General features: G+C 39.8%; 1 protein-coding gene across 3 annotated transcripts in view; it reads left to right on the top strand.

The window, feature by feature from the left end:
- Positions 1-17272, top strand: part of LOC133211693 (dystrophin-like) — a 431855-nt gene that overhangs the window by 174756 nt on the left and 239827 nt on the right. Inside the window, exon 1 of one of the 3 annotated variants that reach the window (XM_061352263.1) lies at positions 886-1199. The exons of the other annotated variants lie outside the window; for them this stretch is intronic. Coding sequence (XP_061208247.1) covers positions 1157-1199 — 43 coding nt within the window. The 5' untranslated portion in view covers positions 886-1156. Of the gene's footprint in view, positions 1-885; positions 1200-17272 lie in introns of those variants that run through there. 3 annotated transcript variants of the gene reach the window in all.

Raw genomic sequence — 17272 nt, 5'->3', positions numbered from 1 at the left:
ACTGTACAAAGCACATACTAGAGAAAGAAGCCTTACAAAATCTGTGTTTAGGGGAAGGATGTCACAGTCCCTTTCTCAGATATTGTGATGATGCCTGCTTTTCCTTGCAATATAAACTAAAATGGCCTGGGACTGAATGCAGGGAGAGAGCATAAGCCTGTGTCCCACCTGTTTAGGACCAGCAGGTTCTGGGATTTGGGAGTGAAGGGATGGTCCCTTTAGAGAAGAGGCAGTGGCAGGCAACTTGTGTACAGTCCCGCCTCTGCTTCTTCTGTAGGGTGTTTCTGGGCTGTGAATAGCAGCCCTACCACGTGCTTTTGTTGGGAGTGGAAAGGTCAATTGTAAGTCAATAGCTTTTTTTTTTTTTCTTTTTCTTTTCCCCAAGCAGCTACTGACTCACCACAACCTGTGTTGGTATTCACACATTTAGTTTGGTAACAGCACTGTTTGGGGTTTGTTTATTTTTTCGCCCTGCTTGGGAAAGAGGTTGCAATCCAGAAAGTCTCATCTGGGACAGAATGGTTGAAGACAGGAGGGTTACTGCATCTCTCCCAGAAATGGAGGATCCTGTCTGGGGATGGACTGGGAATCATTTGTGGGGGAGAGGGCAAATCTGTTCCATAGGGCTCTCAGGAGAGCTGCACTGAGGGAGCAGTAAATGCTTTCACCCTGCTCTGTAGCACTGACTGTTCCTTGGGAAGCTGTAACACATAATTTAAATCCATTGCACATGCCACCCTGAAAGCAGAGCCTTATATGTCGAGTGCATGGGCTGTCCTATTATGGGAAATCAACTTTGTTTTGAGGGAAGCAGAGAGCGTTGCTTCTGCGCAGGTCCTGGAATTTGAAACATTTAGGGGCCTCCAAAGAGCACTGGCATTAGTTACCATGCCGGCTGGGTGGAAGTGAGGATCCTTGTCTCTCCCTGCCTGGGACACAGACCCTGCCATCAGCCAGCCAGAAGCTCCATCCCACTGGGGTGCTTTTTGCGCTCTCCTCTGCATTGCTGCTGGAGCTTGTGCTGGGACACATCTGTCGTTACGCAGGGACAAGCCTAATTCAGCAAAAGCTACTGGAGCAGCAAAGTTGGAATATACTTTGCCAAGAAATATTTTGCTGTTGTTGTCTTTTTCCTCCTTTTTTGTGAAGAGATTTCATGTCTGCTCACATGCTTTGGTATGAGGAAGCAGAAGATGATTGTAAGTATGAACAGACTGGCATAATTTATCACAATATTCACTTTGACAGAACAGTGTAGTGCTATGCAGCCCACTAACAGTATGCATTTTTAAATGTTTACTTTCCAGCTCTAAAGAAGGGAAGCAGTAGAGGAGGAAAATAAAGAGTTGGTTTTTTGTTTGTTTGGGTTTTTTTGTCTCCGTTAAGGGGGTAATATCCTGGATATTATGTGTAAAAGGTGCGCTCCAGAAACAGTACCCGCCTCTCCTTTGAATAAAAATAAGCCATTTCTTCCTGAGGCTCACCATTTATTAAAGCATGGGGTTAAAAAACCAAGACTTGAGAAGACAGACCCATACATTTGGGGAAAAAACCCCAAACAAACAACAAAAACCAACAAAAACCCAACAACTGTCATTTGCCTCATAATTGGGCAACACAACAAAGGCTTAATCAGTTTCTTTGAACTTTAATAACATATGTAGTTTCACTGCCTAATATAACTTCTGGAGTAAGAGAGCTCTTCTTCCCTGGCTGCTGAACTGTCTGGTAACAAGCAAATGAGGGGGTGTCAGTTTTGCTCCAAGTAAGCAGCAGCTGAGCTATCCCATGTGCTTCTCATAAAAGAACAGGCATGTTTTCCAGACTTGCGCTTATTTGTTACTTTAAAGCTGTCCTTTCTGTGCAATAAGAAAAACAGAGGATGCCAAGAGTAAGAGACGGCCAAGAATGGAAGAATGTCAGAGAGTTTTAAAATCCATCCACTGTGCTCCCAGATGATCTTTCTTCTTCCTCCCCACTCAAACTCCCAAAACAGATTGTACTGGAGTAAAAAAGTGTCAGTGTTGTCCAGACTTTATCTATGGTCCCCACTTTCAGCTTAGTCCTGTGTCTTTATAATAATAGAATTTCTGGTTTTCTCTGTTTTTCTGATTACAAAGGTCAGGGTCATACATACACACTATCATTTTCCCTAATAAAGATAATGTACTGTAGGGTTACTAACTTTTGATGAAGATTCCTGAAAAAGACTGGTTTTGTTGTAAATGACAGGAAAGAAGCTTAAACCAGACAGTTTCAGGGTACAGGGGTGGTCTTATGCCACAGTTTGCTTTCACTTCTTTCAAGATGAGCTGAATTGTGTTTTCTTGTTCAGTAGCTACACTTTTATCAGCTATAAATTTTCCAGACAGTTTTGTACCACTAGGAAAGGTCTTCATAGGACCCTTTACTTACTGGACATAGTCTGACAGTTCAAGAAAGGGTAGAATAATGAGATCATCATTATCACATATTAAATAATTATGAGACAGATCACTTCAATTTTGAAAATACTGGGGGGTGAGGTTAGGAAGAAGAAATGTCGTAGGTTTCTCTTAAGAGTTTTTACTCGTGTTTCTCCAGAGAAAGATGGGACACTGTAGAGCAAACCATGTAGTGCCCAACCTTTTCCACCAGTCCTCTTTAGAAAGGAATAATGAGGATTTGTTGTCTTAATTTTTCTGTATACTACTTTTCCAAAAGAGTCGCAATGTCAGCCCAGACTGCTCTTACTCAGCCTTGAGGAGGAGACGGTGTTATTTTGGAAGCTGGGCAGGTGCTTGCCAAGTAAAGGGGAAAAATCCTTGCTGCTTAGCTCAAAAGTTATAATTGCACTCTGAAGATGTAGTAGGTGAAAGAAAGAAGGAAAATAAAAAAATAGCTGCATTAGAGGTTTTGAAAAATGTGAATAGAAAACCTGGGTTACATCTAGCAGATGAATAGCGTTCAAGACAAGAGCCATTAAATCACTTGCTAAATTATGTCACGTAACTGTGTTCATATCTAAAATGAAAGGGAGCTGTCCTAGTGCTTCTTGGGAATTATTTAGTGGAATTGATTTCCTCACCTGTATCCTCACTCTTTTAAAGGGCATGGCATTTTTCTCTATATATTTTTATATATTTTCAAGGTTCTTTATAGTTGTATTTCAGTACAAAAGGAAAACCCCTATCCGCACTTTGTGACAAATTGTGCCCAAAATAATGCTCTCAAATTTATTCCCAGCCTTCATCCAGTCCAAGTCACTTATACTTGTTTCCTGTGCTTGTTTTGCTTCTTTCTCTATATTGGATGAAAACTTTTTACTCTTAAAAGTGACAGCAGTCACACCTCTGAATTGTTTTTTTAAATGCATCCTTTCTCTTTTCTTAAAATCCCCTATCCAATACTCCATCCATGTCTGCATTCACCTTTTCCTTTTTCTCCTCTGCTTCCTCCTGTGTCACAGCAGCAAAGGCAGGTTCTCCACTCCCTGCTTTCTCTCACGTCTGCTGAGAATGACCTTTGTGAAAACATAAAGGTATTTATCCATCACCAAGGGCTTTACTTTCTTTCCTGAGCTACAGTGTTTACTTCTGCCTGAGTTAGACTTGAAACTCCTTGGGGCAGCCACTGTCTTTTCCTAGAGTCTTGCAAAGTGTTTGACAATGAGACCTAAATAATAAAATGGCGGGGAAATGAGATATCATAAATTTCATTTTGTTTTAATTAAGATGAGATTAGTCTGAACTTTATCTTAGAAGCCAACCTCCCCAGGGGATTCAGTATCATATGCTGTATTTCTTCTTCTAGCAGCTATAATCCTCTTTCTGCATCCTTAGTCTGACATAGAACCAAATTCCGCTTGCAGTGCCACATAGGCATCCTTTTTCTCTGTTTGGATTTGCACAAAGTAGTGACTAAAAATAGAACTAATCATCAAACCGGAGCCAGCGCAGAAAAGAAACTAAGCCTGCCTGAAATGTGGTGGCCACAAGAGGTCTCTTACCAGTTGTCACGGGTTCGCTTAGCAGCAGCCTGTCTGGGTTCATGCTTTAGCTCAGGTCAGAAGTACATTTCTGGAGCAAATTTTCAGATGTCCCTGCTTATTACTGTGTATCAGTGTGCACCACAGACAACACACCCTGCATCCCTCCTGAAGGAAGCTGAACTTGGAGAAGTACTCTGGGTTCAGCTGTTGGACACAAACTCTCAGTATATGTCCAACAGTATGTGAGGCACCATGATCACACAGAAGCCGCTTCAAAATGAGCCTTGTTGTGGTTCATGCACACCTTGGGGGAAGTGGAGTGCTGGGTTGGTAGCACCAACCCCTTCATGTTACAAAGCTGCTGCTGTTGAGCCACATGATTTACTGTGGCCCAAGACACCTCACTGAGATAGGAGGAAGATGGCAGCAAGTTTCTTTTCATCTTGGATGTGAGGAAAGAACTGCTTAAAAAGTGACTCCCCAGCTGGCGTAAGAGGGTGCTTTATTCTGTCTACTCCTGCCTAGTGTCCCCTCCCTCAACTCTGGTCCCCAGACAGTCCCTGGAACACATTTGGCCATGGCATTTTCCAGGGCGGTTAGTGTTCAGGGGACTGTATTTACAGTTGTGACAGTGTGTTACACGTGAAACTGGTGATGCTGTGAAAAGTAACCCCCTCAGTGGTTTGTTTGTTGGTTTTTTGTTTTGTTTTGTGTTTTTTTTCAAAGGAAAAGATTAAATTGTATTACTAATAGAATATAGTTTTCTGATCTGATAACGTTATTTAAAAGTGGAAAGGTACAATATTAGTAGAAAAAAGTCAACCCTTGACTAATGCTGTGAAATTATTCAAGCCTCAAAACTGTCTAAGGGGTTAAGCACTTTTAAGTGATTGCCAGAGGGACCAGGATTAAGCTCATATATTTTTGCTGTGGATTAATGTTAGACAAAGTCACATTGAACAGGATTGTGAACCAAGCAGACTTGTTTTGAAAAGGCTGACTTGTTGATTTTCACAGTGCATTTTCAATTAAATGTTACCCCAAAGCTTAATTATCATTTAGTAGGATAACCATTGTACTGTGTTACAGCTAACTGCTGGAAAAAAGGCTACTTGATAAATTTAGCGGAACTTTATAGCATCACGTTGCTGTTGAGGATGCACTTGCGATAATACCATATTGCCGTCAGGGGAAGTAGAATAGCACCGGGAATTTTAAATAGTTGTGCCTTATTGAAGATTGAGCTTTGTAGAAAGCAGAAATAACGGTTAGCTGAGTGTGGCTTTGCAGAACGACTTGCCAGCTGGGCTGCACCAGGGAACAAGCTCCTTCATTTTCCTGGAAAAACACATATCGAACAAAGGAGTTGGTTTTTGGGTTCAGCGTTCTTGCTGCAGAGACCACAGAGACTTCCCTTCTAGGGTACTTGCCACATGTGCAACAAGTTGGAACATTTTTAATGATGTGTTTTGAAGGATGGATAGGCTGGATTTTAAGAAAGTAATACTCTTTCTTGGTTCTGGTTGCAAGTCCTATTTTAAGTTTTGGGTATTATTTAGAGCCACAAGGTTGATAATACTTGGGTGGTTTTCTGGTCTCTTCTTTCTCTAATTCTGTGTTTTTAAAATAATCCATACCCATGTGATTAATTTTTTATCAGTTGCATGCAGTCTTTTATTCCTAAAGCAAAATATAGTTTGCAAGTATTACAAGAATATGTAGAAGAAAGAAATAGTATTATCTGAGCAAAACCGTTTGTTCTTGTAATTTGAGTATGTTCATACAAGATAACTGTTAAGATGACACATTTACACTTAATTTCTTTTTAAAAACATTTTTAAAGGATCATCATTTTCAGCAGAAGCCAAGTAGCATAATTTTAATCATAAGAAGATACTTTTGAAAAAGTTTCCTCATAAGAAAGATTATAGAAATGCATTACCTAAGGGGGTGTTTCTTTTTTCCACAGCATTTTTCTAGGTATCCTAATGGTTTGGGGATTCCTTTTTCTTAAGTTTAAAACTCTTCAGTGGGTAGGGATGACCTAAGTGGGGGCTCCATATACCCAATTTTGCTTACCTTTCCTTTGCTAAAAGGTTTTGAAAGATTCCTGGGAACCTAGTGGGATTATGAGCACCACAGAATGAGAGAGGTTTAGTCAGGCTAATCAAACCCTTTGTACCTGTTTCTTTTAACCATTTTATTCCTGTTTCTATCAGTAAAGACTGAGAAAGCTGTATGTCTCCTGTTCTCCAAAAGTGTCCCAGTAAAAACAGCAAACCCAGTACATGACATTCTTAATATAAACTTACGAAGAAGATAAGCAAAAATTTACTTGTAATGTGCACTGGACTGGGGGTGTACCCTTATCCTGCTGGATGCCTAATAAGCTGTATTTCTTATAAAGTGTGGAAGTTGTTATCAATTGTGAAAAATCAATTATGCTGACTGCAGGAATGCGCCCTGAGCATAGGATGTCCACTGGGAGCCTCCCTGTCTCACCCCACTGGTGCTTGCCATGTTCTACAATCAGTGGTTGCCCATGTAGCTGCATGTGTGCATGCATGTGCTCTGAGTTTTATGGAAGATTATGCACGGGTAAGGCTTTAATTTTGTGTAGCACAGGGAAATGAAGGAAATTAAAAGGCGATTGGAATTTGACATTTCTGCCTTTTTATTCTAGAAAATACTTTGATTAAAGTGTTGGAAGCCTCAGCTAATGGAGGCATTTCTGCTATTTCAGATACACAGGGTATGAGATTTGAAGGCAAGCCAAATCACAATGAGATGGAATAACGATGTCCTTGGTTTATTTTTTTTTTTTTTCACTTGGTACATTCAGGTTTTGATTGGATTCTGTGCGAGGCAACAGTTTTCTCTCCCAGAAAGCAGTGCCAGTCCTTGGAGGCTTGCAGCCTGTTATCAAAGCAGAAACATTTTCTTTTGAAGGTCATGGATAGCAATGGCAGGAGAGGGAGATTAAAACCAAAGGGGTGGAGGGGGAAGGAGGGAGCAAGGGAGAAAAAAAAATAAAGAAAAATTTCCTTATTGGTCCTAACCAGGTACAAGCTTCTCATAAGAAACATTTCTGCAGTAAGACCTACTACTGCTTTAACCCAGCTAGTACTCTGCTGATGGTGTATATAGCAAAAGATTTGTGGAGAACTCCAAGGTCTCTGTCCATTTATTCTCCTCCCTCCTAGCCCTCTTGCTTTTGTCGCATACAAATACTTCAATACTTCCCCTCATCTATTCTCTATTTTGTTTATTTTCCCCACTTTTTTCTTTCCAAAAGACTCTTTATGAATTATTTCTCTCTGGACAAATTTCAGACCTTCACAACTGTTTGTTGAGGTGGTGGAAAATTAATATAGGCACTGTATTTTCTAAAAGGTTAATAACATTATATAGTAAGCCTTATTGGAGGTGTTAAAGAGCACCTTGTGAAGTTCCTGTATGGTGAATGCTGTAAATAAGCAGATGGGAGCCCATGATGCATTTTGATGTAAATGACTGATGCTGAAGATGGGACTAACAGATTTGTGCCCATTTCTTCAATACAGGAAAAATGCTATTAGAAAGAAAGATATCGTGTCACACTCCTGTGTTTAGAAAGTTTAAGCCAGCTCCTCAACACTTCCTGCTTGTCTAATCCATCCTAAAGCTGATCAACTCATAAGAACACGAAATGTGAGGATGTCTGTTTGGGGCTGGGGAGAGCAAGAAGGGCAGCGGCCCCCCTTGCTGCAGAGAGATACAGGTGGGGCTACCACAGAGACAGTGATCCTGCTCAGCTTAAAAAGGGCTTATTAAAACTGTCCATGAAAATGAAGCGGAAGAGGAAACTCAGGAGGTAACAACCTGTGATAGGCTGATGGCAAATTTATGAATGTGATGTGAACAGCCTTACTAAGTAAAAAAAACCTCAATTTAGTCTCTTTTTTTTGTTGTTGTTGTTGCTTATATTACTAGCAGCCCTTGCACTAGATTTCAGGAATACAACAATATTTATTTTATTAATTTGATTTCATTTACTATCAGCCTTCTCTTATCATGTGATTTTTAGTACATATACTTACACCCTGCCGCACCCTTCCAAGCCCTTCAAACAATGCTGAAAATAGAAATCAGTATATTTTTATACCAAACTCTATGGCCACATTTATAAATACTTCATCAACTGATGGTTACTCACTCTCCAAAAATACAAAAGAACAAGCTTACAGTGTTTGCTCTGCTTACTCTCTTTGTTTACAGAGGAGAAAGCTTCAGCTGCATTGTTGTTGAATGGAAACCAAAGGTGAAGCCAAGTAACTTCTCACAAAAAGGAATTCTTGTTTTCTCGCCAACATGAGAACAATTCCTTTTATAGTAGTCTGTAAAAGAGAATAATGTTCTAGGGTTGATTCTGTTCCTTCCCTTCTTAATAATTAAATAAATCAGTTCTGAGAGTTCTAACAGGAGCAAGGAGGGAAACTTTCAAGTATGAAATAGTGAATTTCAGGAGCAGGTAGATAACAGTAGAATGTACAAGAATGTACAACACATTAAGTATAAGGAAAAAAAAACATTATAAACATAAGAAATCATCACAAGTCTGTTGTTTAGTGGTTTGTTTTTGTTTTTCTTTAATTGCTTAAAGTTCTATGATATCTGCATCCTTGCATACAGGATGGCCCAGTGATACTAATGTAGATTTAAAAAATGTTGCTTAAGATGCTTTCTGGACAGCATATAAATTGAATTTGTACTAAATTGTATCAAATCTCTGAATTAGGAGTAAAAGGTTTCCCCAGTGAAGTGGTTTGTTTTTTTACCTGAGTGGATGATTGATGTAAAGCTTTAGAGAATGTAAGCTGGGGCACATTTTTGCCTCGGGAAAGGAAATCTATTAGATGATATTGTCCACTTCTATTTCCTGTTCAAAACAAGGCACATCTATTCAGAATCAATTCAGAATTACTGCTATTTTTAGCACAGTTGCTAACTTAATAGTGTTTTTCAACTGTAACAGCTAAAAAACATAATTGGAAACATTTTCTGTTTTGAAACAAACTGAATGACAATGAACGTTCACTCTTTCATCCTATAAGGATGAGCCTATTTGTCCTTTGGGAACAGCAGCTGAATTTTGAAGCCCAAACTCTTTCTGCTGATTCTATTGTCAGCTCTCTTATTTTCTCTTTAGTTCTTTTGCCATGTTCCCTTTGTCTGTGTTGTGCCCATCATTGCTGTATTGCTTTAGCTCCTTTAAATAAGCCCTTTCCTCCTCCAAGAAGGCTTGATAATATTTGCATATTATCTTAAGATGACTTAATAGTCATTTTGACAATTCTTTCCAGCTGCTGCTACTGCTGAATTGATTCATTTTGTTCTTGAGATTTTGCGGGCAAATGTGAAACAAAGTTTTCTTGACCAGTAATCTGTTTAACTCAGGGAAGGACATGATTTGAGCTTGTTCCAAATATGACCAGAGTTTTTTCCCTAAATTTGGCTACCATAGACACAAAGCCTACTTTTTCTTATCTGGGAAATTCTTATCTAGAAAGTGAAAAATGTCTTAGCCCTAAATAGTAACCAGGGAGTCCATTTTTTCCTGGTGCAATAAGTCAGTCTGTGGAGGTTTTTTTTTCAGACAGACCGTGAGTTCCTAAGGGGTGTTGTCTTTGAGTCCTTGGTCTTGGAGTCCTTCCAGAAACTGTTGCTGAAATTTCACATACCAGCTGAGACTGGAGGTGCCTCTGGAGATCATCTACTCTAATTCCCTGCTTAGAGCAGGGTCAAGTGAAAGCTGGTTGCCCATGGCAGTGTTGACCTGGGTTTTAAATATCTCCAAGGTTGGAGACTCCACAGCCTCTTTGGACAGGCTGTTCCAGCATCTGGCCATCCTCACAGTAATTTTTTTTCTTCTTAAGAAATTTAATTTTCTTCTTAAGAAAATAATGGAATTTTCTCTCTTTCAATTTATGCCTATCGTTTCTTATCCTGTCAGTGGGCACCAATGAAAGGTGGTCCAATCACTTAACCATTTTTATGGACTCTTTCCGGTATGTCCCTTGTCTTTCTTGTACTGGCAAGCCCAGTACTGGACGCAGCACACCAGCTTTGTCTGACCACAGTTGAACAGAGAGGAAGGATCACCTTCCTTGACCTCCTGGGTGACACTCTGCCTAAGGCAGCCCAGGATACCATCAGCCATCTCTGCCACAAGGGCGTACTGCTCTCTCATGCCCAACTTGGTGTCCATCAGGACCGCTTTTGCAAAGCTGCTTTCCAGCTAGTAGGTCCCCACCATGTATTGGTTCATGGTGTGGTTCTCCCTCGTGCAGGAATTTGCAGTTCATCTTGTTGAACTTCGTGAGACTCCTGTCAAATCTCCAGCTGGACTTCATACAGATAGTCCCAGCCTTTAAGCCCAGAAGTTCAGCTAATTTTCAGTACACCTCACTGGCCACTTACCTAGTCCATACAGTTTGTTTATGAGAATCTGATGAGAAACAGTGTTGAAAGCCTTGCTAGATCAGGATAAAAAAACATTCACTGCTCTCCTCCCAAACACTGGACTAGTAATCTTTTTGTGAAAGGATTGGTCAGGTTGGTAAGGCATCATTTCACCATTGTAAACCCACCTCGTCACCTTCTTGCCCTTCATACTTTAGAAAATGGTTTTGAGGATGATTTACAGATTTCTGAGAGGGTTTGCTTTATCACCTTCCGAGGTTAGCCAGGTCCTTCTCCTTGCACTTCCTAAAAATTACTGCATTTTGCATTCTTGCCAGTCCTCAGGAACCTCCCAGGTTCACAAAAACCTTTTTCAAATAATCAATAGTAGCCTCACAGTGACATCAACCAGCTCCCTCAGTGCTTTTGTTTGCCAGCAGCCGTTCTGACAAGTGGTTGGAAAGTGAGATGGGGGTCTTTCATGTGTCTGTTGATGCCAGCATTTTGCATGGCACACATATACAAACATCAAAACTGGCCATATTTGCTCATGTGCCCATATTATAGATAGCTGCAAATCAATTTAGAGCTAGTCTATAGGGATGTATTCATTTGAACTCTCTAGCTTCTCTGAACATCCTTTTACTGTAAAGTCCATCCTGAAAATAATATTTAGTGTAGGATGTCCATTATTTGTTTAAAGTCTGCCCAAGTTTAAAATCTGTTTAGTACGTAACATTAAACCTGCAGTAGCATCAGAATATTTTTTGAGATTTGTTTAAAAATTGTAAGTTAGCAAAGTGTCTAAGGTGGTGGTGTAAATTATTTAATTCATAGTCTGCAAAACATGGTTATTATTTTGAAGACTCCTTGGCAACTTACTGTCAGTGCAAAACTGCATAAAAATCTTGAAAGACCTTCAGTTTAAAAAGATATGAACAAATTGAGATTTTAGTTCCAATATCCTTAACTAAAAAAAGAAAATCAAAGCACAACCTTTATAATGTTTGTTGCTTTCCAAATCAATGCCATTATCCAGTGTACAGTCAGTGTGTCTCTCTCATAGAAGTGTGTTTAATTTTGCCACTTTAATCCTTTAGATGTAGATAAATTCTAACTGTGATGGGGGACATTTAACTGTGATGGGGAACGTTACTGTGGGGGTCTGCTGCAGGCCACCGGAACAGGAGTGCATGGATGAAGCCCATGATAGGCATGTAGGATCAGCCTCACACTCATAGGCCCTTGTCCTCATGGGGGATTTCAACCACCCCGATATCTGTTGGAGGGACAACACAGCCTGGCACAAGCAGTCCAGGATGTTCCTTAATTGTGTGGAAGACAACTTCCTCTTGCAAGTGAGGACAAGTTGCAGAAACTGCTGAAGGAGAGGGTGAATCGAGTCAGTTTGCAGAGATGAATGCCATCCAGCTGGAGCACCTCCTGTACAAAGACAGGCTAAGAAAGTTGGGGCTGTTCAGCCTGGGTTGTGAGGCACTGGAGTGGGTTGCCCAAAGAAGTGGTAAGTGCCTCATGCCTGGCAGTGTTCAAGACCAGGCTGCACAGAGCTTAGGGTAATATAGTGTAGTGTGGAGCTTCCCTGCCCATGGCAGGGGGGTTGGAACTAGATGATCTTAAGGTCCTTTCCAACCCTAACTATTCTATGATTCTACAACTCATGTTTGTTGAATCTTTCTCCTTATCTGTCTTGTCTTTTTTATACCATCTTGTGTTGTGATAATAATTTCAGTATGCTTCCTTATTATTTTAGAGTACCAAACCCTAAAAAATATTAATGATATATTAATTATTTTTCCAGACCATATTTGTTTATTCCACCTATGTTACAAGCCTTATTTTTAATTGCATTTTCACTTGTTAAAGTGCTTTTTTAACTGTTAAATAGCATATCCTGCAATTATAGGAATTTGTAGTGCAACCAAATGCTGTCTGCCTGATAACATGGTCTTCTCATTGTCAGTCCCTGGCATTATTTTGCTTAGAAGTTTCTGAAGTTTAGCACGAGATGTTTGAAGTGAGATATTTGAAATGTTGACTTCTAATCAGAAGTCATTCAGTGGGAAGGCTTCCCGTATTGGAAACCTGAGGACTTGATTTGGAAACTTGTACGATGTACTTCTGTTATAACAGCTTTTTATTAAGAGAGAGAGTATTTTTGAACCAGAAAGAAAATGTACTCTATGTCACAGCTTCCAGGATTCCTGAAGTTAATCCCACTTCTATGAAAGCTATATTCTGTTTCAGTTTTACAGCATATGAATTAGCATCCTCTTAATTTTATTTTATTGTAATCCTTTATATTCTAATTTATTACTCTGCAGCCTATTTCTTGGTCTACAGTGATACCAATAGCCATGGCCATTGATGGGAAATTGCTTTTAGAAATCCACTATTTCTTTTTCATACAGAAATAGAACAGCCCTCTGCAATTGCCTGAGGCCTTATCCTAAAAACCACCAGAGATTACTTTTTGTTTGTAATTTTTATTTTCTACATGGTAAAATTCCATTTGTGTTGGGTTTTTTTTTTGTTGTTGTTGTTGTTTGGTTTGGTTTGTGTTGTTCGTTGTTTTGTTTTTTTTCCAAGGGCTTTTTTGTGAGAATATGTTCCTGGGGAGTTGTTTTACTTGAGTTTAGAATATGCTAAGAGGTTTTGGTGTACTGTATATTCTGTACAGTCTGCAGCGTGCAGTTTGAAGTAAAGAATGTGTCAATAGTTTGCTTGGTAGACATGTAACACTGCCAGTGGGTCTACAAGCTTAATTGGATATTAATTGCCAATATTCTGTGCAAACTTCTGAGGCCCAGATAGGATTATGAATTTGTAATCGTTGTAATAAAATGCCTGGCTATTTCTTAGTCTATGAACTTGAATACTGAAATTGGGTGGAAGAGAGCAAGTATTTGCTGTACAGAGAGAGAAGTTGTCATTGCTGTGGCCAAGGTTGAACTTGTAGCCGGACACAATCAAAGGTGTTGCTAGAAAGAGGAGGGCCCTAGAGGTGAGTTTATGAAGCTTCAAGCACCTTATATGCTGGTAGTGATAGTTATTAGCTGTTGCAGCAGTCGTCAAAAGACCTAGTTACTCTGAGACGTATCGCACAATCTAAGTTGAATGAATGTATAAATCTTTATAATTATTATTGATACAGTATAACAACTGAAAGTACTGTTTGTAGGAAATCGTATGAACACTTCAATTAAGCTATAATATAAATGCAATTTAAAATGTAACTGCAGATTAAGTGTAACACTCAAGCCTGACTTCATGCAGAGAAACCCTCTTATGGGGCCCTAACTATTAACAGTGCCATTATAATTTTTAACAGAGAAAAATATCAGTGCTGCAAGCTAGTCATAATTGCGCCAGAAAATCAGTGAATTCCTTGTTTCAGTGACTAATGCAGTCAGTACCCTGGGTTTCCTTATGAACAGATTCTTTCTGCCACAAGATTTCTCTACGCAGGTAGAGTTGCTGACAAGACAGGCACTAGTTAGCAATTAAGTCTAAACAGTTGCGGGGCAACTACATGCACCCAGGCCTCCATTTTGTATGTTCTTTCATTTATGCATTGACATCTTGTAATGATTACAGTAAAAGAAATATATTTATATATTTACAAAACAGCTACAAGAATTTGTTTTGGTGATATGGATATTATGGTAAATAGCCTGAAGAGTAGCAGGCTGTTGGAGATAGTAAGAACTGATGGAAAAGCAGAAACATGAAGACTGTATGAAGCCACATGGGAAAGTGGGGCAGAGGGAGGAAAGCCAGAACTCATGCAGAGAGGATTCAAGGAAGGCCCTGAGACACATGGCAGCCACAGAACTGTGCCACCAAAATGCAAGCTTGCATAAGAATAGAAGGTGGCAATATAAATAAGAGTAGCAGATATGGGTGGTTATTTTAACAGTCTTTACTTTTAATCTGTACGTTTGTGTCACCATGTCATCTCACAGTGGTTGGCAAGTAGGTTTGCCAGACCTTGCTGCTGGAGTTACAGCTTTCACAAAGTGAGTGTGATAACAAGGATGGGCAGATGCAGGTTTCTAACTCAGGCCCCTTTCCAGTTCTCCTCTTCTTCCCTCCATGGCAGGTCTGCTGTATGTCTCCCTATAATCTAAACCATGTTGTTCTCTGTGTAGAATAAGCATTACTGGTTCATAGAATCACAGAATCAACTGGTTGGAAGAGACCTTTAAGATCCTCAAGTCCAACCATTACCCTAGAACAGCCAAGACCACCACTAAGCTGTGTCACTAAAGGCTTCATCTACATGTTATTTTTACACTTGAGGGATGGTGATTCCACCACTGCCCGGGGCAGCATGGCATAAATTACAGATTATGCATAAATTGTGATTGGCCTGATTAATCACAACCTAAGTTGATTTATACCTCGCTTGTAATATGCCTAGATTCTGTTTAGTTTTCACACTTATATGTTTATATGTGTTTATATATATAAACACCTATATTACACTCCTTCAACTTGAGTCTTGTCTGTGGATAGGCAGGACTTGGTATGAGCTTATTTATTCTCACTGAAGCTCAGAGGAGGGCCTCCATAGACACCAGCAACTAGGGGGAGTCTCTGGGAGGCACCTGTGCTCTTCCAGATACTGCCTTCAGGTCTCTGCATTGGCTGTAGCTGTGTGGGGTGGGACACATCCAACTTCTGCACTAATGGTGGAAGCCACAGAGGGAAAACTGATGCTCATGTCTGGGCTGAGGCCACAGCCTGACAGGCCCACGTACTTTTGAAACAGAGATGTATTCACTGGAGGCTTGAGGGAGGGAAAAGAGAGGATTGCTGCAGTTTTGCAGTGCTGGGGCCATGGGACGTCCTCTGGGGCTTCTCCCATTATCCATTGTTTGTGCAGCGGTGCTTCTGCCAAACCACTTTGTCAGCTGCATGGTGCTGGCCCTCTTTTGCTAACTTTTTTGTCATGGTTCTCCTTCGCCCCCATCCTCCTACTTCACCAGAAAAAAAAATTAGACTCAGTTTTTTGGTATAGTTTGAGTAAAAGATGTTTTGAAGCCTGTTACAGCTTGGCACAAAAACCTGGGCAAGTTGGACTGGGCTTGATTGCTTTAAACAGCAGGTAACGGGACCACTGGCATATGTCCTGCTCAGTCTCTTTCTTCTCTCTATTGTCAGTAAATTGAAGTTTTTTAAGTAGTAACACAGTTTGCTGTGGCCACTGATATGAATCCCTCTTTTCCTTTTTTTCAGACAGATTCCTCATTACTGCTAAGAACTGTCCCAGCAGTTATAGTGCCAGGCTTGACCTCAAATCATCATCAAGATACACTAATCCCTTCTCCCTGTCTGAAAGGATCTTAGTCCCTTACTGCTTTAGAAAACTAACACGGCAACAGAACAAAACAAAACAAACAAAAAAAATCCTCTTTGGAGCCTTAGTTATCAGGCGACAAACAGGAATTACTGTGAATTTTATTTCCATAGTATTGATAATACTGTATCTTGATCTTTGAAAATGTCTGTTGTCATCTGTAGTACTTTACTGTTTATCTTCAGAGAGCATAAGTCCCACTGTATGGTGGACTCCTCTGAGCCAAGAAAAACAAGTTAAGTGCTTCCCATGACAGAAGTATCTCCTGGGAACCTAATTCACATCTCAACTGGGAGAAAAAAGTGATTCAATGACATTAGGGAAAATAATGTTTGTAGTTTCCTATATATTGAAAACATTGTGTACTGTGTTTTCCTAAAGAAAGTGGGAAATTCGGTACTGCTTTCATATTTAATGTATGCCACATTTAATGTTACAATACTGTGACATATTAATAAACTTTAAAATCTCTTCCTTTGACCATTTACCATGAAACTTGACTGACTGCAGCTTCTCTGGTTTATTAATTTGTACACCTAAGTCAAGTACAACAATGCTGTGTTCAAAAATTTCTTTCGTTAACAACTTCAACTTAAACCATACTGTCATATCAAATCATCATACTGATAATTTTCTCTCTTTTGCTTTTACTGATGATTTTCTCTCTTTTTTGTCTTGGAGCTTACAAAGTGGGTGACCTCACTGCCTGTTCAAAATTAGTATTATTTGCCTCCCTTGCAAGAGGTTTTTGCAACTCTGTGCTGCAGTTTGTTTAAACTCTTGGGAGCCCACAAGTCTGCTGAGGAACAAGATGTGGAAATTTGCCAGTCCAGTCGAGCTTTAGTTGATAATTTTGCTATTCAAAGATTGGTGTGCTTGGTATCCTTGTATAAAATTATTTTCTCCATGAGGGTACTTTATTACAATGACAAAGGTACTGAGATACCACTCAGTGAGAAGGATCCCTCTTGGATCTTTCCACATCTCTATTAGAGTGTGAGGATTACTGTTACTGGCCTTTCTAGGCCACTTCAGGGCTTGTCGTGCTTTGAAGAACTATTAATACTCAGGTCCTTAGAAATGGTTTCTGTAGCTAGCAAAGAAATTGTTCCTTTTTGCTTTTTCATTGTTCTGTGTGATTTGGTCCTAAGATATCAGATAATTTGTTTTGTCTTTTCTCCTCTCACTAATTCATCTATGTTTTGTTATATACTTTGATAATACAGAGCATTCTGGATCTAAGATAGGAGCACTTTCCCCTTCTTTGTAGCTGCCCTACAAATGACTCAAAAGGTATCAATTGATAATATCCCTGACTTAGAATACTGAACTTGTAAGAGACTTGCACAGAGGACATACGTGGCTCAATCAGCAACTGATTTAAAGATGCACTTACTATATGTGGATTCACTCTTTTCCTGTTAATGCAGATGTGCATCATTCAGAATGTGGGGAGTAGTTCCAAGGACTATGTCACACAA

Source organism: Neopsephotus bourkii, unplaced genomic scaffold (genome assembly GCF_033783945.1).
Source record: "Neopsephotus bourkii isolate Nb327-2 ecotype Australia unplaced genomic scaffold, CSIRO-AGI_Nbou_v1 NB_653, whole genome shotgun sequence".
In the NCBI taxonomy this organism is placed as follows: domain Eukaryota; kingdom Metazoa; phylum Chordata; class Aves; order Psittaciformes; family Psittacidae; genus Neopsephotus; species Neopsephotus bourkii.
Note: the sequence above shows the minus strand (reverse complement) of the source record. Positions and strands in the feature narration are given on the sequence as shown.